This window comes from Acipenser ruthenus, chromosome 15, assembly GCF_902713425.1.
Source record: "Acipenser ruthenus chromosome 15, fAciRut3.2 maternal haplotype, whole genome shotgun sequence".
In the NCBI taxonomy this organism is placed as follows: Eukaryota; Metazoa; Chordata; class Actinopteri; order Acipenseriformes; family Acipenseridae; genus Acipenser; species Acipenser ruthenus.
Genome location: NC_081203.1, coordinates 2351698 through 2372042, shown reverse-complemented (window position 1 = coordinate 2372042; position 20345 = coordinate 2351698). Strand labels below are relative to the sequence as shown.

The 20345-nt window shown below is 44.9% G+C and overlaps 2 protein-coding genes across 2 annotated transcripts; one reads left to right on the top strand and one right to left on the bottom strand.

Annotated features, from left to right (window-relative positions):
* Positions 1–220: 220 nt before the first annotated feature.
* Positions 221–13192, top strand: LOC117422208 (serine/threonine-protein phosphatase 2A activator-like). Its single transcript, XM_034927397.2, has 10 exons — positions 221–435; positions 2296–2405; positions 2749–2835; positions 3666–3791; positions 4322–4439; positions 4816–4915; positions 5063–5187; positions 6247–6347; positions 7987–8094; positions 12372–13192. Exons 1-10 carry the CDS (start codon positions 411–413, stop codon positions 12444–12446), a joined length of 975 nt encoding a protein of 324 aa, XP_034783288.1. The 5' UTR covers positions 221–410; the 3' UTR covers positions 12447–13192.
* Positions 13193–17684: 4492 nt separating this feature from the next.
* On the bottom strand, positions 17685–20096 carry LOC117422674 (immediate early response gene 5-like protein). Its single transcript, XM_034927552.2, has one exon. It carries the CDS (start codon positions 19920–19922, stop codon positions 18993–18995), a length of 930 nt encoding a protein of 309 aa, XP_034783443.2. The 5' UTR covers positions 19923–20096; the 3' UTR covers positions 17685–18992.
* Positions 20097–20345: the final 249 nt, after the last annotated feature.

Sequence of the window (20345 nt, the reverse complement as noted above, 5' to 3'; positions counted from 1 at the left end):
GCATATGTATTTATTTATTCATTCCTTTATTTCGATATTGATTTATTCGTTCATTTATTTTTAATTTTGGCATTAAATATCCTCCGTCCTCCAGTGTTTTAAGCTGATTTTTCGAATGCAAAATAATACTGATACACATATTTATTTTTAAAATGTCAGTTTTCGCATCGCTAGCAGTACTCTCTGTTATACGCCCCGACTTTGCCCCTCACAAACATGGCGTTTGTTTACCTTCACGTTTCGCAAGCAAATCTAAACGGTCCGTAAAAACCCGCTAGTACACGAAGGAGAAGTGTTTTAAATCAATTACATGTGAACGAAATTGCGTGTGTGCGTTTTTTTAGTCCGTGTTTTGTGTAAATGTGAAAGGTGAAAGGTGATATTGTGGGCTGGTTAACCTCTCATGAAACATGGCCGAGGCCGAACAGCAGCCAGGTAAGCGCCGGGGTTTATTCGGCGATGTATTAACTGTTTACATCGCTGGGTTTGTACAGTGGATCTGTGTGCTTTACCGCCGACTGGAGCGGAACTTTGCGAAGTGTTTTTATTATTTAAAAAACTGTAAAAGGCTTATTTTAATGTAAAAAGAATAGTAATGAGGCGGTTTGATATTTTTGCACTTCCATTGTGAACGGGAGGGGCAGGGATGGTGAAGATGTAAACACATCAATAATGAAAGACACGGACGCGCAGGTATGAATAATTTAAAGGATGCGTGACAGACCTGGTACCCGAGTACCTGTCGTGCTGAGCCTTGTCAAAGTGACTAGCTCGCTGCAGTTAGAAACGCACAACGGAAAGGTGGATACACGTCTACAAATTAAAATAATGCCTCTTGCAATATAGTTTGATTTAATAACGGAGCGTTTTCATTAAAGCGTTTTGTGAATTAATGGATTTGAAATGCAGTATAATAATTATATACACACACACACATACTCAGGGATGGAAAATAAGACACCCATTGTATAGCAGTTTCACCCATTCCAGGTTTTAATATGAGCTTGACTAGCGACTAACTCAGGTGTGACTGATAAAACCAGGAGTGGATCAAACAGCAATGCAATGGGAGTCTTCTTTCCATCCCTGTATCTTCTTGCTGCTACTGTGGTTTTAACACAGCAGAAAGATGGATCTACAAGCACTGCAGTTGCATACACCTGTGTGTAGTCTATAATTGAAAAGTTAAAGTTTCTTGTATACTGTAATTCATATAGTGGAGAACCGCTAGTCCAATAGTTACAACGCTTGGAGTTTCACACACGTCGAGAGAACGCATGTCCAGTTGTGATTTAAACTAGCAAAAGGACCTTCTTTAGCACAGATTATTCATTGCATCATCATCATCTGGGGTAAGGAGTCTGTCTGTCCGTCTAGCTTTTTGTTTGTTTGTATTAGCAGGGAGTTTTACAGTGAGTTTAATCGGACAGACCTGAGCTTGTTCCCTATACACTGGGGGACTAATCAAGCTCGTAGTGAAACCTGGAACGGGTGAAGCTGCTATGCAATAGGAGTCTTGTTTCCATCCCTGCATTTGGGTCATCCACTGTTTAGCTTAATTAGCCGAGTAGAACAGTTGGAATGAAAGGTGGAAGTATCTGGCGTGTGCTGAAGTTAGGCTCTTATGCTCTCTCACATATTAAATTCCCCTCTATTTGACTTTAATGCATACCAGGGAGCCTGCCAAAAGCACAGCAGGCATAAGGGAGCTGATGTCTTATTTATCTGGGTAGGAGATTAGGTTAGCAGCCTTCAGGGAAGAGCCTTTAGCATCTGAAATGTTTGCACAAAGAGATGATATTGTTATTATAGCTGGGAGTTTAGATGCTGTCCTATTGCTCAGAGGTTCTACAGTTCTCTAGAAGTGATAGGAAGCTTTATCATCCATGCAGTGCAATGTCCTGAACTGGTTGTCTTTTTTTTTTTTTTTCTATTTTTTATTACAAATCCTAACCACATCGCACCACCCATTTTTTCCAGTTTTTAATTCACTCTTTAGCTGGGAAAATGAGGCACAAAAAAACCCAGGATCACGTCCATAGGAGCAGGATCATCACTTGCACCAAGCTCAGTGTCACATGGCTGCAACACATGGTCATTACGAATTCCAGGTTTGACTACGAGCTTGATTAGCCACCGTGTACAGGAGCTCAGGTGTGTCTTATTAAACGCCTAGTAAAACCAGGAGTGGGCCCAACTGCTGTGCACTGGGAGTCTCATTACCATCCCTGGACTGTAGTACGGACTGGTCATCTCTCGTTTTATTTGTTTTCCCCGATGTGTGCTCTCGTTCAGGCTCCTGTCCTAAAGATGACGTGCAGCACATCCCTGCCAACCTCAGCTTCATGGTCCCCAAGAAGGAGATCCACATGGTGCCCGACATGGGCAAGTGGAAACGCTCGCAGGTACTGCACCTGAATACAGCAACTGGGGAAAGAGCTACTCAAACTGGCATTAGATGTGATAAGAATGCTGGATGTCAAACACCACATGTGTAAATGTAGGTGGCGCTATAGACCTTAGAACACCCGTAACTTACTCCAGGGATGGGGTAGACAGCTGTGGTCCTTCCAGTTTAAGGGATGTCATTTAAAGGTATAAATAGTGGCGGATCTTAGTAAGCTGCTACCATGTCAAACGTATAAACCTGGTGATCATTCACTTTACAGTATGTAGTATTGCTAATAAGTAAGTCTACTTTCTCAGATGGCTCCCAAACAGGTTTTGAATGTGTTTCTTTGTTTTCAGGCGTACGTTGATTACATTGGCTTCATCCTGACTCTGAACGAAGGGGTGAAGGGGAAGAAGATCACGTGTGAATACAAAGTATCAGAGGTATGGCTCTAGTGTTATCCTTTTCATGTATTTTGTATTTCACAGAGCAGGGTTTGCACAGGGTGAGGCTGTTTGGCACTCACACAAAGGACCCATGCATGCATACACACATGCACACATTGATCCTGTCTCGCACCTCGACAGATCTCTCTTTTAATAATTGATTCAGTGACGGGGGGGGGGGGTTGCTGCTGTGCCGTCACTCTCGTGTGAAAGATGGCTGTTCTGAGAGCTCTGGCAGCCTCTAAGTGAACCGGCTGAGCCCCCTGGGGGGCTGGGTAGCACTTCCACAGAGCTGGTGACCAGCTGGGGCTTCCTGGCCTGACTGCAGCACCGCCCTCCACCACTTCCATAATCCATACAAGCCACAATCCTCAATTAGCATTCAAAGCCACTAATAGAAAGTAGACAAACATTTCAGTTTATGCTGCCTTCTACAGATTTTCCTTTGTTCTCTGGTTTTATGACAGTAGATGTATCCCTTTTTTTAAAGCTCTGTAGCAGCAGCCTCTGTTGAGGTGAGGTCAGTTTCTGGTATTGTGTAGTTTTTGCCTGCTTGATTTAGTTTCTTATAATTTTACCTTTCACAAATATGTGAGTAGATATGTATGCAGGGATGGAAATTAAGCTCCCATTGCAAAGTTTGATCCATTCCTTGTTTTACTTTAGAGTTTGATAAGACACACCTGAGCTTGTTACCTACACTAATCAAGCTTGTAGTAAAACCTGGAATGGGTGAGTTTGCTATGCAATCGGAGTCTTATTTCCATCCCTGCGATGTATGTCTATGTAGAGAGTTTAAATTGTGTTCCTGTGGTTGCCGCTTGCAGAGTATTGAGAATCTGCTGGCTCTGCTCAATACCCTGGACCGGTGGATCGATGAGACCCCTCCCATAGACCAGCCCTCTCGGTTTGGGAACAAAGCCTTCCGGCTCTGGTACACCAAGCTGGATCAGGTACAACCACGCCCCCCCGCATCATTTCATTAATAGTGTATTGATTTCACATAGTGTAGCTGTGCTGAAACAGCATGTTAACGAGATGGCTCCCGGAGCTGGCTCTGTAGGGTAGCAGTAGCACACGTCCCTGCTACTCTACCTGCCCTATGCAAGCTGTGTTTAACAAACTCAGTGAGAGACTGGGAGTGTCATTTGGAGTCCTTCAACCTGCTGTGATTTGGTGATGCTTTCAGTGTTTCTTTTGTGCCCAGTTACTCAGCATTTGGTTATGTTTAGTTTATTCACGCTGTGCCCACAGGTCCAGCACTGGTACATCTCAACAGTGCCGCTCAAATACAAAGAGAGACCCAAGCAGAGCATACTCAATAAAATAACACCAATCGCAGAATTCCAAAGAAAGATAAAAACACACAGTTTGATTGCAACTAAAACAAGTTGCTGTCAAGCGCAGGCTGTGCTGAGCGGCAGTTTGAAACCCGGAGAGGCTTGACGATGCTCTCTTGTCCGTGGCGTTGTTTCCCTCGCAGGAGGCTGAGAATCTGTTGCGCTCGGTGATCCCCCCGGCTCTCGGTGCTGCTGTCCCTGAGGTCGCGCTGTATTTGAAGGAAGCTGTTGGGAACTCCACCAGAATAGACTACGGGACAGGTAACCGTGCCATCCTCTGTGGATCCCGGGATCCTCTGCTTTATCCATGCTGCAGTCCCTCGGCAAGGCAAACCCCACATAGAACCGCATGTGCATTCCTGCCAAGGTGTAGCAAGCGTGTATGTGCTTGTGAGGTGGTGTGCTCATGGAGTACCACTAGATGGAGCTGTTGCCACAGTGAATCTACAATAAGTTTGAGCCTCCCTTTTTCAGATGTCACGCTACAGTAGATTATTCCTAGGCGCAGATCATTGTTTACCAGCTGGGTTATACTGCATGTTATTGTATAGTGTGTAACAGGCATGTAGTGTAAGCACTCTTGCAGTCCAGTGGTATTGAAAAGGGTTTCTTCTGTCTTCTGTTCCTCTGTGCTCAGGGCACGAAGCAGCCTTTGCTGCCTTCCTGTGCTGCCTGTGTAAGATCGGGGTGCTGAGGGTGGACGACCAGCTCGCCATCGTCTTCAAAGTGTTTGACAGGTGAGGAGCAAACCCTGAACCAGCGGAAGCCGGGTCCCCAGCTGAGTGTTAGCTTTAAATTCGGAGCTCCTGCCCCAGGGTGGGAGGAGCCGGAATGCCGTGACTTAACGTTCTAAACGCTGAGGGTTCCCGGGTTTTGATTGGCAGGTACCTGAAGTTGATGCGCAAGCTGCAGAAGACGTATCGGATGGAGCCGGCGGGCAGCCAGGGGGTCTGGGGGCTGGACGACTTCCAGTTCCTACCCTTCATCTGGGGCAGCTCCCAACTCGTAGGTAAAGCAGCCTTTCACACAACTGGGGGGGTGGGGTGGAAACCACTGCAGATCAGGCGTGGGCACAAAAGAGATGAGCCTGCAGGGTTTCCCATAAGCAGGCGTTATCATTCGGATTAGCGTGTTCTCTGTTAAACCAGACGTGGACTGTCTGCACCAAACATCCATATGAATTGCTTTGCCTAAAGACATTGCACAGCTGAAGGAAACGCAGAGATGACCTACAAGAAGACTTCCACCTGTGATGCTTGATTTATGAGACACCGTGTGTGTGTGTTTTTGTTTCAAGTAGAGGTGACCAGACTGTGGTTCTCTGGTCTAGACTGTGGGTTTAATACTATACTGGGGTCACGAGCCTGAAATAAAATAGTGAATTGGTTTGTCAGCCCAGCTGCGTTCAGATATTAGCTACTGAATTCTGCCGTCATAAAAGGTTTCTTTTGCTTCCTTATTTCTAATAAGATTTTAACATGGTCCACGTGACCTTCTGATGGCCAGATTCTGTAAACGTGTGTGTGTGTTTTAATGATGTCGATTACATTTTTGTTTTGCTGATATTTTAAAATAAGTTAAATCTGAATTGAAGGTTTAAAAAAACAAACAAATCTGAGACGGAAATAGGACTCCCATTCCATAGCAGTTTGAGCCATTGCAGATTTTAAATAAACTTGCATTGGTCTGACTTATCAAGCCTGTAGGAAAACCTGGTATGGCTCAATCTACTGTGAGGCGGGAGTCTCTTTTTCTGTCCCTGCAGCTGACAGGCAGATAAGGACAGAGAACCACGGTGTTGTTCTGAGTTCAAATCAGTTCCTGTGTAAAGCAGAGTAGCCTGAGGTTCCCCCGTGTGTGTTGTTGCATTTGATATGTGGACTGTGCGTTGAAATGCAGTATTCAAAATGATTAAAAAGCAGAAAATAATCTTTAAGGCAAGATTTTCAGTGGCTGTAGAAGTAAACCCCTTGCTGTGTATGGAGCTGTAGTGGCACCCAGTGGAGTGCAGTGGTCCTAACGTTTTTCTATTACGATTTTGTATTTATTCTTTCCATTTGTTTTCTAGATCATCCGACTCTGGAGCCCCGGCACTTTGTTGATGAGAAGATAGTAAACGAACACCACAAAGACTACATGTTCATGGAGTGTGTCAAGTTCATTAACGAGGTGAGGCGTCGTTTATCGTTGCTTCAATGTGAAATTGTGTTTTCTTTCCCTCCCCCCTGAAACGTGACAGTCGGTCTGCTTCTTAAAGTTTACCAGCAAACCTGTTCAACGGGATCAGTAATCTAGCGGCCACGTATTAAGTTTAGTGTAGTTGGCTTTACTCTATGGCGAATGACCCATGTTTAAAAAAACAAACAAACACAATTTTCTTTTTAGCTGTGTTGTTCCGCTGAGTCAAACTGGGAAAACCCCACTTGCTGACGTTATTAGATTTTGATCCTCCATACAGCCAATCAGAGGTCCGCACGGAATCGCAGTGACCAATCAGAACGCGTTGTTTGCAGAACGTTGCAGCGTCTCTCCGCATCTCTTCACCGTTTCTCACGTGAGCTCCACAGGCGTTGGCCGGGTCACTGGTGATATTCTGTTAGATGGTCAGTCTTGCTCCATCTTTGGAAATCCCGGTGCTGCATTCTGCTTTAATACAGATTCTGAAAGTGAAACTCACACCAATATCGCAACTAGTTTGGGAGTTTTTGCCGCTGTTGCCTGTGTCAGAATATATATACTGTGTTAGACAGAGGTAAAGGTCACTTGATGTTTCTTGAGCAGACTTTCAGATGAAGGTTCATTTCACAGAATAGCAGAGTCTCATCTGAAGAGGTAGATAAAAAGATTGATCGGATCTAGAAAAATTAAATGTTGCTCATTATGTAGGACAAAAGCGTGAATAATATTCTAATGTAAGGAAAACGCATAATGTGATAAAGAAAAACATCAAATCAGGAATGTCTTCACTATACATAGTGGGGTGACTAAGAATCAGAGAATGAATGAATTAATTGGTGGGTGATTTAAAAAATAAATAAGTAAATAAAATCATCATAGTAATAATTCTGAACAAACTTTATTTTTTTTTAATTAAGTTGTTCTACTTTTATATAAAAATATTCTAGCTAAAATGTGTTGACTTGCTCCGTCTCGTGAGTTTGTGTTGCAATGCCCCCTTCCTCTTGGCTTGGGAAGGGTTGGGGCTGCTGCAGCTGTGGCCTGGGTTTCTAAATGTGTCTGAGAGAAGGGGCGGATAGTGTTTCAGGCAGAGAGAGGGGGGGTTACAGGAAGGAGCAGGGGGGAGCCGTGTCTTTAGAGAGAGGGAGCGGATGAGGTAAGAACGCATGGCTGTGAGTCATTTCCTTCCCTACATGGTGCTGTGAATCACTCCTCCCTCGGGGGACCCTGCTGGCCTCAGCCTGTCCTCTTCCAGGGCAAGAGGAGCGAGAGCCGTTCTCACGAGAGAGAGAGAGAGAGAGAGAGAGAGAGACAGAGAGAGAGAGAGAGAGAGAGAGAGAGATATCAAATGATCAAATAACTGGGCGGCAGTGTGGGAGGGAATGGCTTCCACTAGCTCAGTGGATACAGCGCTGGGCTGCAGTGTGGGAGTTAGTTTCAGTAGCTCAGTTGATAATGTACGGGGCTGCAGTGTGAGAGGCAGTGTTTTCAGATGGCTCTGTTATAGTTGCTCATTGTATAAAGTCTTGGGAGGTTCAGATCGCTCCATTGCAATGTGGAGTGAAGTTTCTGTGAGTGGAAGACCCTCCTCCGGCTCTGTCTTGTATTTATTCCCACGTGTGCGTTTCAGATGAAGACGGGCCCGTTCGCTGAGCACTCCAACCAGCTGTGGAACATCAGCGCCGTCCCCACCTGGTCCAAAGTCAACCAGGGACTCATCCGAATGTACAAGGCAGAGGTAGGCGCCCTCCCTTTAATAAAACACACACACAGTACCGACACACCAAAGCCACGAGACTGTGCAGCACGCAATCCAGTACATGTGATAACTCACACGATGAACCCCAGTAACAAGAAAGCATGGTCATTCTTCCACAATCTCTGAGGGGTGGCTGCAGGACGGGTTCTGAAGTATATACCTCCAAAGAGCAAGCAGTGAATCAATACCAGATTGCTCTCCAAAGAGAAATTGTGCATCTCAGTTCTGTGTTCGATCCTTTTCTAAGCTGGTGATGCACACACCACAGGATGCATTATGGGAATCCTGTCTGGTCTGGAACCCACCCATTGATCCCCCACCCTCTCCTGTCCTGTCAGCTGTTGTGCTGTGGTGTTCTGCCGTTGCCGTGGAAATGGCTGGCAATGCAGGAGGAAGTCGGAAGGCGGGGACAAGGTCTGTTTCAGGTGTCACATCCTGTATGTACAGAGGGGTGTGCTGAAGCGGCACAGAACTGAGAGAAGTAGGTTGTAAGAACAGGACAGAAAACCCCCAGAACCAAGACAAGGAAGCAGATCAGGAATGAATACAGGTTTACCTTGATAAACAGACTTCTCCTTCCAGTACACGTTACATACACCTACTGCATGTCACTAAATTAGAGTAAACAGTGAAATCCTCCGTTTCACTCTGCTGTGGAATGCATGCAGTAGTTTTGTAAAAAGAAGGGATTTCATTTTAAAGAAATTGTTAGATTTTGATGAACTGAAATGAATGTCACGGGTGGAGTTGGCTGATTCCTTGAGTCACCTTCTCTCTTGGATTACAGGCTTTGGAATAAAAGGTTTTCATATTTTTGTGCTGGGACAAATTATTCAAATAATGATTCAGACACGACTTGAAATGACCACGTTCATATTCGTTTATAGAACAGGGTTTATTCATGAGAGAGGAAACAAACGAAAGGAAATGGCACGTATTCTACTGTACAGAAGAGCGTTTCCTAAACTCACTTTAATAAATAACGAGATGGGCTAGCAGGTTTATTTCACTCCTGAGATTTTTTTTGATTTTTTTACTGTAATATGGTACGAATGATACTTTTTGTTTTGTAGATAATTCTAAATGAAAGAATATTGAAACGTTCAAACATGAAAACCCCATGTTAATCCAGAACTAATATATTTAACCATTTCTAGAAGGTGTGTAACTGGAGCCTGGGACAGACCTGCAAACGAGCCTCAGTGATGTGGAGCCTGGGAGGGGAGGGGGAGGGGGTATGTGGGGGGTCCTCAGCCCCCCCCCCCCCCCCTCTCCCCTCCCCTCCCCGGGGATTCACATGTGTTGGGGGGAGGGGGGGGGGGATGTAATCCAATCCCAGCATTGCCTGCAGCAGGAATTGAGGGAATTGGAAATGAAGGCTGTCTGAAGCAGGAAACAAAGACGATGGGAGCTGTAGGTTTTTTTTTTTTTTTTTCAGCATAATGAAAACCATGTGCGTCCCCATAGTGGCGAGTGCGTCAGCATTGATTTTCAAGCTCTCTGTGTAACTCTAACCTAATCTCTGGATGGGGGGGACTCCAGTCTTGCATTGCCTGCTGATTTAGTTCTAAACAGGTCCCAGATGTTGTTGTTGTTGTTATTATTGTTATTATTATTATTATTATTATTATTATTATTATTATTGCAATCTGAATTTGTAATAGTGCACAGCACTTTTGAGACTTTATTCTGCTTTTTTTTTTAAAGGTACAGCACTTAAGACTTTAGAGCATAAGAGATCTTTTTTTTATTTTTTATCAAGCATACATTTTCAAAACTGAATTCCCTACACATGCCAAGAAAATCATCTTAGTAAATGCAGAGTTAAAAAGACACCTTTTGACTCTCGCTCCTCTGAGAACTCCCCCTCCCCCCTCTCCCCCACCAGTTCCCTTGCCCTTTCACCTCTGGCCTTTGACTGATTCCTGGGGCCTGTGTCAGGCTCTGCAGCCCGCCCAGGGAGAATGCAGCCCCTGTCTCCTTCACTTCCGCGAGAGCCGGGCCTCTGAGAGGAAATGAGCAGAGACTTCCTGCCAGGGAAGGGAGGGAGAGAGGGAGGTCACACACACACACACACACACACACAGCAGTGGCTTTGTGTTTCAGAGTCTGTCAGGAACCATGGGCAGATTGAAGGGTGCAAACCAGGCATTGTGAGAGGGGTGCAGAGCAGTGTGGTCCACAAGAAAATCAAATACAATCGGGCTTGATGAATTACTTTGGCTGTTTTCCAAGTTGTGTTACCGTTTCTCCTGCCCCCTCAAATTCTGTTTTTAGTTTTGCTCTTCGCTGCTTTTTTGAGTGCTTCATTCCAGGAATGGAATGGTTAAGTGCGCGTTGCAGAGGAAGGCTGGCCCCTCCCCTCAGCCCACATCCTGTGTTTACGGTCGGACTGCATGCCTTCTCAGTCTGTCTCTGCCGAGCGAGGCAGCCAGCCCCACCCCACCCCCCTCGCTGCCTCTGACTCTCGCTCTGTTTCGACAGCCCACAGCTGAAATCGACTAAGTCTAGATTTCACTCTCTGTGCGAGAAAAACAGCGTGTTTCTGCTCACCCTGTTCAAGTGATACAGTAAGATTTGCAGAAGCAACTACAGTCAGTGCTTTCAGTCCCTTCAGCTAGCTGCATTGCAGCTGGGTACATTCAGATAACCTTGTATGGATTGGAGCCGAGTTTCGCCGTCATTTGAACATTCTGTATATATCTAGAGTTTTATCTGTGACTTGTGATGCAACTTCAGTGAGGACAGCTGAGCACAAGTTATTAAGAGGTTCTGTGGAGGGGCGTGTCCTTTAGTCTCCATCAGCATGTCTATATTTGTCACACTCACATTTTGACATGCATGTTTGGAGGCTGTAGGTCGTGGTGATTTATTCTTTCATGGGATCTCTTGAGTTTGTTTCCACGGCCTTAGACGTACTGCGCTGTGGTGGTATTTTATCTGCAGGCAGTTAACGTGGCCGCTGGAGTACTTGTGAATACACGTATTCTTTTTAAAATCGGAGGAAAGCCACGGGGTGAACAGATCCCAGTTCCAATGGTGGTGACTCGCTTGTGTATTTAGGGGCGATGGGAGGGGGGGGGGGGGGGGTGAGAAAGAAATAGAAATGAGTCATGTTCATGGTCTTGTATCTTAGAGAGAGGTCCTAATAGAGTGAAATATTCAGCCTGTTTTCAAGTTCAGAGAGGCTGACACTGATTCTAGCAGGGAGTCGTGTTTGTATGTAACTGGTGTGCTATATCTAATTGTGTACAGGTATGGCAATAAGACTCCCATTGCATAGCAGTCTGATCCATTCCTGGTTTTACTAGAAGTGTAATAAGACACATGTGAGCTTGTTACTAAACACTGTAATCCATTGCAGTGCTGCATTTATCACCATTGGCTGGCTTCTCGTTACACGGGTGACTAGATGTGAGGTGGCAAGGCAAAGAACAACAAAACAGCGTGTTAACACTGCATTGAAACAATGTGTTTATAACACTGCATTGAAACCATGTGTTTATAACACTGCATTGAAACAATGTGTTTATAACACTGCATTGAAACCATGTGTTTATAACACTGCATTGAAACCATGTGTTTATAACACTGCATTGAAACAAGGAAGCCTGCAGTAAGAATGGGCAAACAGTGAAGTCTTGCTATAAACAAGCACTTGCTCCTAACTGAGAGAGAGAGATGGTGAGAATGTGATCTCCATGTCACTCTGATTCGAATTCCTGCCTGCGAGGATTGCTTTCTCTAGCCAAGCCCTAGAGCAGTGTGTGTGTGTGGCAGGGGGTCTTCAGTAAAGGTGTGATCTCTTTTAATGTTTTTCTTTGTGAGCCAGAAGCCAATCCCAGCAGAGGTCAGGAGTTCAGCGATGAAGCTTCCTCAGGCAGCATTGTGAGAGTCTGCAGGGCCCTCTCTGCTGTGAAGGAGCTCTGTCATGTTGTGAGATGCGCTCTCAACACCAAGGCCAGGGAGGGGACAGTGGATATCACACTGATATCCTCCTCCCAGCAGCCTGGGGAGGTTCACAATCACTCAGCGAGCTGAAATGCAGGCGGAGTAATCCCAGCACATTCGCAGCGTAGATAGCAGCCAGCTGTGAGGTTCTGAATCTCTGTAGTATTGCAGATTTTGGTCTGATTTTGAGATTTTCTTGTATTTTAATTTAGGTTTTTAAATCCTGTTGCATTTGCTCACCTCCTGGCCTGGAATTTGTTGCAGTCTCTCCTCATTTTCAGTTATTGTCTCTTTTTCTCTTCCAGTGTCTTGAAAAGTTCCCAGTGATCCAGCACTTCAAGTTTGGCAGCCTGCTCCCTATCTTGTCCGTCAAGCCCTGAGAAAACACACCGATAGATAAATAAAGTCTATAAGTGAATGGATGAATTGCAGAGTGGGTGCCTTTGTTTCGCAAGCTTCTACAGTAAAGACGCTGTAAATATAATTCCCTTCCCCACATGTCTTAGTCTAAACTTCTGCATACTTCAGTGCAGCCTCGTTTGGTTTCACTTCTCACAATCTTTATTGACTCAAACACAGAAGTGGTATGGCAAAACCTCCTAGTAAAATAGAATGGTGTACATAGTTTAGGGGAATAGAAAAGTGAGAGAATAGTTTGTTTTATTGTTCTTTGTGTTAATAACATGCAGGAGCTCGGAACCAGTGTGTGTGTGTTAAAGTCTTTATGCATTCTCAGCCTCTTCCAAAACCCTTTCACTTGAAGCCAATTTAACCATCACAGCGATTGTGATGTCTCTAAAATACCAATTCTAATTCCTTGGAAAGAATTTGGAATCAGAACTGGAACTGGAATTGGAGGGCTTGGGGCTCCAGGGCTGGGCAGGCTGACATGATGGATTGAAATCCCAGAGTTACTGGTTTCGTCCCATCAGGAGATGTAAAGATCTTCAAAGTTTCACTGAAAGGAGATGCTCTGTGTGTGTGTGTGTGTGCGCGCTGTCACTTGCAGTTATTAATTTTTTATTTTGTATTTAAAAATCAGCACCAATGTATTGAGCATGACCTGATAGCATGTACATGTGTCAATAAATTTAATAAAAAAGAGTGTGCAATGTGTTTGACTGAATCAGTATTTCACTGAGTCGTGGCTTCAAGGGAACGCATCACTCACAGTGACAATGCATAGGGGTTCTGGCTCATGATCTTGCAGTAAATGATTTGCAGGATTCTAAAGAGCAAGGGTTTGAACCCGGAGAGCCTAATTAAAATCTTGTAACATGTATCACGTTCCAGAATGCTGGACACCACACTGAACGCAGAGGTTTGTTTAAGAGGACGCACACGGTGACTGGAACTAACTTAAATATACACATGCAACTATAACATACTGCACAATATTTGAAAAAACAAAGTGAGTAAGGGAGACTGACGGCACACGACTGTGTGCTAAATATGGCAGGTATTTTTTGGCTCTCCTCTTCCTCCTCCTCTTCCCCCCCCCAGCAGCTGTCGGTAGGAGAGGTGGTCAGTTCAGCGGGATTTTGTTAGTTGCCATGGCGCTGGATACAAACTGTTTTTGTGTTTTTCGTCCCAGGCCTAGCTCTGCTCACAGCTCCCTCTCCCATGCATTCCTTTCACAAGCCTGCCAGACCCTGCCGTCACAGACCAGGCGGCTGTACATGGATGGCTCAGGGATATTTCACCCTTGTAAAGTGTTTCCCACTGTAAAAGCATAACAAAGCATAATAAAGCACAGTGAAAGTGTGGTACAGCAAAACAAAGTCTAATGAAGTATAGTGAAAGCATTGTAAAGCACAGAGAGGTCTGGGAAAGCATAGGGAAGCATTGTAAAGCACAGAGAGGTCTGGTAAAGCATAGGGAAGCATTGTAAAGCACAGAGAGGTATGGTAAAGCATAGGGAAGCATTGTAAAGCACAGAGAGGTCTGGTAAAGCATAGGGAAGCATTGTAAAGCACAGAGAGGTCTGGGAAAGCATAGGGAAGCATTGTAAAGCACAGAGAGGTCTGGTAAAGCATAGGGAAGCATTGTAAAGCACAGAGAGGTCTGGGAAAGCATAGGGAAGCATTGTAAAGCACAGGGAGGCATGGTAAAGCACAGAGAGGCATGGTAACGCATATGGAAGCATTGTAAAGCACAGAGAGGTCTGGTAAAGCACAGGGAAGCATTGTAAAGCACAGAGAGGCATGGTAAAGCATAGGGAAGCATTGTAAAGCACAGGGAGGTCTGGTAAAGCATAGGGAAGCATTGTAAACCACAGAGAGGTCTGGGAAAGCATAGGGAAGCATTGTAAAGCACAGGGAGGCATGGTAAAGCACAGAGAGGCATGGTAACGCATATGGAAGCATTGTAAAGCACAGAGAGGTCTGGTAAAGCACAGGGAAGCATTGTAAAGCACAGAGAGGCATGGTAAAGCATAGGGAAGCATTGTAAAGCACAGAGAGGCATGGTAAAGCATAGGGAAGCATGGTAAAGCACAGAGAGGCATGGTAAAGCACAGAGAGGTCTGGTAAAGCAAATTGAAAAGCATGGTAAACCCACAGTAAATTGCACAGTATAACCATGGGGGGGGGGGTAGTGTGGGGACTTGGAACAACTGTGTAATTCATTTCTAAATCAACAGTAAATCCAAGGCGCTTTCATGCTTTTGAAATCACAGAGCTTGGGTTGAAATGAGCGCTTGTTAACTCTCATCACCGGGAGGAAGCTGTGTTTGTAGGAGATGATCTTTCAGAGCTCTGCTCCTGCTTGCCTGCGTTCCTGCTCTCTGCTGACTGTGCTGGGGACCACGCTGCACAGGCTGGCGAGGAGCTGTTTGTTCAGGGCCGCTCCGAGATGTCTGCTCTCTGTGCGTCTGACAGGCGTTTAGAGTGCAATCTGTTTCGGGCAGTGACACCCCCCCATTCCCCCCCCCCCCCCGTCTTTACTTCTCCCTTACTTATTCTGACAGGTAGACCACAGCTGCCCTGGAAATAAAGAAGGGATCTGTCAATACAGCCGTGCAGTGAAGGGCAACATAAGATTGCAGCTGCATAGCTTTATCATTTAAGAACTGCCCATGCTTACTGTGTAAGGGGGCTTGGCTGTAGTGAAGTGGCTGACTCATTTCAAACCAGTATATAACGATATATATATATATATAAGTTTATATGGATGCACATTGAGAGGGAACTGCCGTATTTAAACGCGTTGAAGGAAGAAAGCTGCGATAACAAAGACGTTTCAAAGCAAACAGAAGCATGGCCGGTGCAGAATACTATATGCAGTGATGCATTCACGGATTCCAAACTCTCTACAGAATTATGCCCTGAAAGCTAAAGCCTGAAACCACGGCTTATAAACAACGCCGAGGCTACAGCTACCGAAGAACTACATTCCAGCGAGCCACTTCGGCTACCTTTCGTACTTAAGAACCTAGCAGTGCTAAATAAATAATTAAAAAGCGCATCTTTTGATATGACATAGAAATGACAGTGCTGTGCAGGATAAGCGTGTAGTTCGCCACATCACCGCAAGGAGGAGCTCGTTCTACACAGTTCGCCCTTCCAACAAACCAATTCGTAAACAGGAGGTTAAAATAAAATGTTATTTCTTCAAAAAATAAAAAGTAAGAAAGCGCGTTTAAACTTTAACCCTGAAAATAACTTAACTTTACCCCCCCCCCCCCCCCCCCCCAAAAAAAAAAATAACTACAGGAGAAATACTGCTTTTACACGGCCAGGAAGTCTAAGACAGCTGGTGCCAAAAACAAATATAATTATTAGGAGACGGCTTTAGTTTCGATTTTAGTTTTTTTTTTTTTTTTTAGATTGATGAACTTTGCCAATCTGCTAATGCTTTCTATTAAAAAAAAAATAATAATAATAAAAAACACGACCACCACAACGCTTTTGGAAAACCACGTTATATTCGCGCGTGTGTGTGTGTGTGTTGGGGTTTAAAAAACAATAATAATAATAACAATTAAAAATAAAACTGATTTCTAATTTTAGAGGGTCACATTAGCAATTGTAAAACAATGCACATCGCGTTTTTGTGCTCGCCCTGTACAGCTTTGCACGGGAGCAGCGGCGAGGATGAAATAATGCGATTCGAAACGAGAAAAATGAACCACCCAGGCTGTGCTGTTGCCGAGGTCAGCCGGAGGTGCTGCTGCCTCTCCCGAGTCTTTAATACCTTCACTCGCTGATTTTGAAGAACACCACCAAGTGGCACGCGGCAGTGATAACAAACTGAGAGAGGGAAAATTGAAGAGATAGAAATAGTGATGTTTGAGGGCGCCGCAGCGCACTGTGGTGTGGACAAATACAAAAACCTTAAACAACTTCAAATCGCAGTTAAATCACTTCTGATCGGCTGTGGTCTCCCCCAGCATAGTGCTTGAGTCTGTGTTTTTATCTTCATATTGGGTGGCAGTATTTTTTGTATTTATTATTATTATTATTATTATATGCTTATTTGTATTTATTTTCTAGGTAAGGATCGACCTTTGTGAATGCTGTTCCATCTCAACCACTTGACAGCATGCAAAAGTAATTCTCTTTTTGGAACTGGATACTTTCAAATGCTTGAATGCAAGAGGAGGGCTTCAAACGTTTGACTGACCCTACCATGTGAGTTTCCAGCTGAAGACAATACCAGGATTTTAAGAAACCCCTGCACAAAAGCCATGCCCTTTTCCAACCAGCCTTGCTACGGTAACGTTGCTGTTTTGTTAATGTGATCAAACTGAACACGGATTTTTAAATTCACAACACCCTTTCAAATGAACTGCTTGTTCCAAACGCATGAAGCGCCATGCGTTTCACAATGAGGGGCATTGTGGTGCTGGGGCTTGCCAAGACCCTCAAGTGTGATTGAATAGCGCCGTAGAAAAGGGAAATATCTTCAGCCACAGAGCAGCGCTGTGCGGTTAGATTGAATCCACCTCCTGGCTGGGAGGACTCAGTGAAAGGGCTCACATGCCCGTGTGCATGGGCAGTATCTTCTGTAAGCCGGGCAGCGAGCCAGGATGCCCCTGGATGCAAGATCTCCTGCCTCTCCAGCGGATTTGGAAGGATGATGAAGTTCTCTCTTCTTGAAGCACCCAGGAGCACACCAGTGTTTCCAAACGCAGCGACACGGCGCTCACTGCACACTATGAGCAAAACGACTGTATTACTCAGCAACTGGAGGCCCTTCCTAAACAGAAGAGGGAAAACTCAAAGACACCCATGCGCATTTGTTTTGATGGAAAAGCATGCAAGATGGCTGGGGTAAAGCTCACTGCTCAGCAGACCAGTTGTGGTATTAGACTGATAACCTATATTGAAGAGCAGTAGGTCACTGCTGTTTCTCATAGACAGCATCACAACTGCAAGCAGCCATAGGTTGGGGAGGCCACCTGTGTGCGTCTGCTGGAGATGATGTCAACAGTAATACAGGAGTTCCGATGGACGCATAGAGATGCCATCTCTCACCAGCCCTGCTCCCCAGCGCATTGCAATGCCGGTTAAGCCCATCCTCACCCCAGTACCAAGCTCTCCCCAAAGCTGCGGCCTCTGAATGCTTTCGGACCGCGCCGCTGTAACAAAAAAAAAATGCAAACAAAACTGAAAATGTAATTTTTCAGGATTTTTTTTCTTTTTTTTTATTAAGATTATAAATTTAAAACAAGTATTTCAAACAGTTTTACCCGGTGATATACAATTAAATATGCACAAAAATACAAGTTTACCAACAAAAATATGGGGGGGGGGGGAAACGTTTGGAAACGTTTTTTCATTTTTTTATTAAAAGATTTTAATACACATAGTGCTTATATAAATGTGAAGGGATGCATGGCAGAATGGAAAGACTTGCCTTTTTACAACAAAAGGTCCAATATTTATAAAAAAAACAAAAAAACACACACAAATCCTAGCACAATTGGCATCATAAATGTCTATGAAGGCTAAAACTAGAACTCTTCATTCCTGATAAACAATTTGAACCAGACTGCCTTATACCTGCAAGTTTGATTAAAGTGATACGTGCAGTGTACTATGGGAGCTGTAGTTTAATTAATTGCTTCATTCAAATTAGTCTGATGGGAAGATAAACACCAGTGGACTACAAAACCGACCACAGGACCATGGAGTACATTTTTCCCCAGTACAGTACCACCGATTCACAAATATATCGATAATAAAAGATAAAACGGAAACACCAATTCTGATTACATCTAAAAGGTGATTGCTGTTCTTTTTTTTCTCCCATTGCTTATAAATTGTGTCAAATTATTTATTTATTTTTTGCACAAATGTCTTATTTAAGCCTAATCAACGATACCTGAAACTCAAAGTAAAGAAACTTGAGAAAAGGAGTCTTTTAGTTTAAAATAGCCACCGTCTCACAATATGTGGCGGGGTAAGAAATTTGCTGGGCTAGACAGACCCCGTAAAAGAAAAGGTGAAATGATTTCTCTTTGTAATTCATCCATGTCAAATTTTGCTGAATAAAACTATGTTTGTGTATGCCGACATTTAAATTAGCCACAGGATTTGCTTAAAGAAAACAACAAAACAGACGCATCAAAATGTGCCAGCGCTATGAAACCCGTGCACCCCCACACATGGACAACAAAAAACACTTTCAAATGTGGGTTTGTTTAGCAACGCTGCTAAGATTAATTAAGGCAGCGAAATTAACTCCGTGAGATAATATTCACAACACACATTTAAAAGGTTTAAAAGGTCTGTTTAAAAAAAATACAATTAATAAACCTGCACATCGTGTTAAAAGCATTCCCCTCGACCATTTTAACAATGGAAATCTGCTTCGTATTTTAAATAGGTGCTACATAGCAAAAATAAAGTCCATTTGTTTTAAAACTCTGTACAATTTATAAAGTATAATATATATATATTGTTTTCTGATTTACAGCACGATTAAAAAGCCACGATGGCCCGAGTCCACGCTCCGAGACTGGCGAGCGTTTGTTTGCTACAGAACTGCCCGTTCAAAGAGAACTCAGAGTCCGCCTGCCTGCTCACCAGCCCCGTAAACCCCGAGCCGAAAATCGAGATCAAATTGGAAATGTTAGAAGTGTCCAGCTGCTCCGAATGAGGGCAGTAAAAGTCTTCGAACCTCGCTCTCTTGCACGGCGTAAAATCCGGAACCTCCTCCGATTCGGCCGCGTAACACCCGAAATCAAACTTGCGCTTCTTGGCCGGTGCCTGTGCGCCATGGCACTGCACAGCGCAGCAGTCCTGGTGGAGACACCCGCTTTCCACAGTGGTCACTACGTGCGTATCCAAGTCCAACACCGTCGTTTTGTTGCAGTGCACAGCGCTCAGCGAGGAAAAATCGCAGTCCGTCACAGGGTAGGCTTCCGCGCAACAGCTCCGGAAAAAAGCAGAGTTAGTTTCTTTACAGACCTCCTCGCTCTGGAGCGCCAAGCCGGCGGCGGAGCAGGCAGCTGTAGCCTGGAGCTGCTGCTGTTGGTGCGGCGTGTGAGCCGGGTGGTTGCTTGCAGGCAGCGCGCAGCACACGCTCGCCGGTTCCATGATAAGGGGGCTCCCCGCGCCCTGGCTGCAGCAGTCCCCGCTCGCCTCCACGATGTCTTCGGCTAAATCGAGTGGGTTCAGCTCCTGGATTTCGTTGCAGACGGTCATCACCTCCTCGTACTGCTGCATCCTGTAGATCTCCGCGTATTTCTCGTTCATGTAAAGCTGCTTGGCGTTCCTCAGCACATACGAAACCAGGAGGTTCTTGTGCAGCTTTATGCCTCCTCTCTGCGTCCTGGAGTTGTGGATTTTCCGTAAAGAAATCGAAATTAGGTTTTGTGCATCCATGGCACATTCCATGGTGTTTATCATGAGTGTTTATGTACTTCTTTTCTTGGCGAAAACCAAACAAGCAGTTCTGTTTAGCGGAGGAGGCGGTATTTTATTCGGGGACGCGTCAGGTTTGCGTGTACAGCATAGGGACTCATTGAACACCGCTTCCCCCGACTCGCTTCTGTGTACGAGCAAGCAATCACCAACTTGCGGGGCAAGCCAGAGTACTTATACCTCGCAGCGGTCACCGCCCCCAACAGTTCAAGCCAATAGAAGCTCGGATGTCTCCGTCAGTGCCCCGTGTACCCCGCCCCTTTAGAGCCCGACAGTCCAATCAGAGAGAGGCGGTTCCTCTGTGCTATTCAAATATCTAACTGACTTTACCAGCCTGGAATGTTCTCCGGAGACACAGTGCAGCCGAGGCGAGCGGCTTTGCAAGCCAGGATTCAGGATGCGAGCGAG

Bases quoted from the DNA above. Each gene is read 5' to 3' on its own strand.
- LOC117422674 (XM_034927552.2), bottom strand. From the start codon at position 19,922: ATGATAAACACCATGGAATGTGCCATGGATGCACAAAACCTAATTTCG.
- LOC117422208 (XM_034927397.2), top strand. From the start codon at position 411: ATGGCCGAGGCCGAACAGCAGCCAG. The intron at 436-2,295 runs GTAAGCGCCGGG...GCTCTCGTTCAG, and splicing joins CGAGGCCGAACAGCAGCCAG to GCTCCTGTCCTAAAGATGAC. The intron at 4,440-4,815 runs GTAACCGTGCCA...CTCTGTGCTCAG, and splicing joins CAGAATAGACTACGGGACAG to GGCACGAAGCAGCCTTTGCT.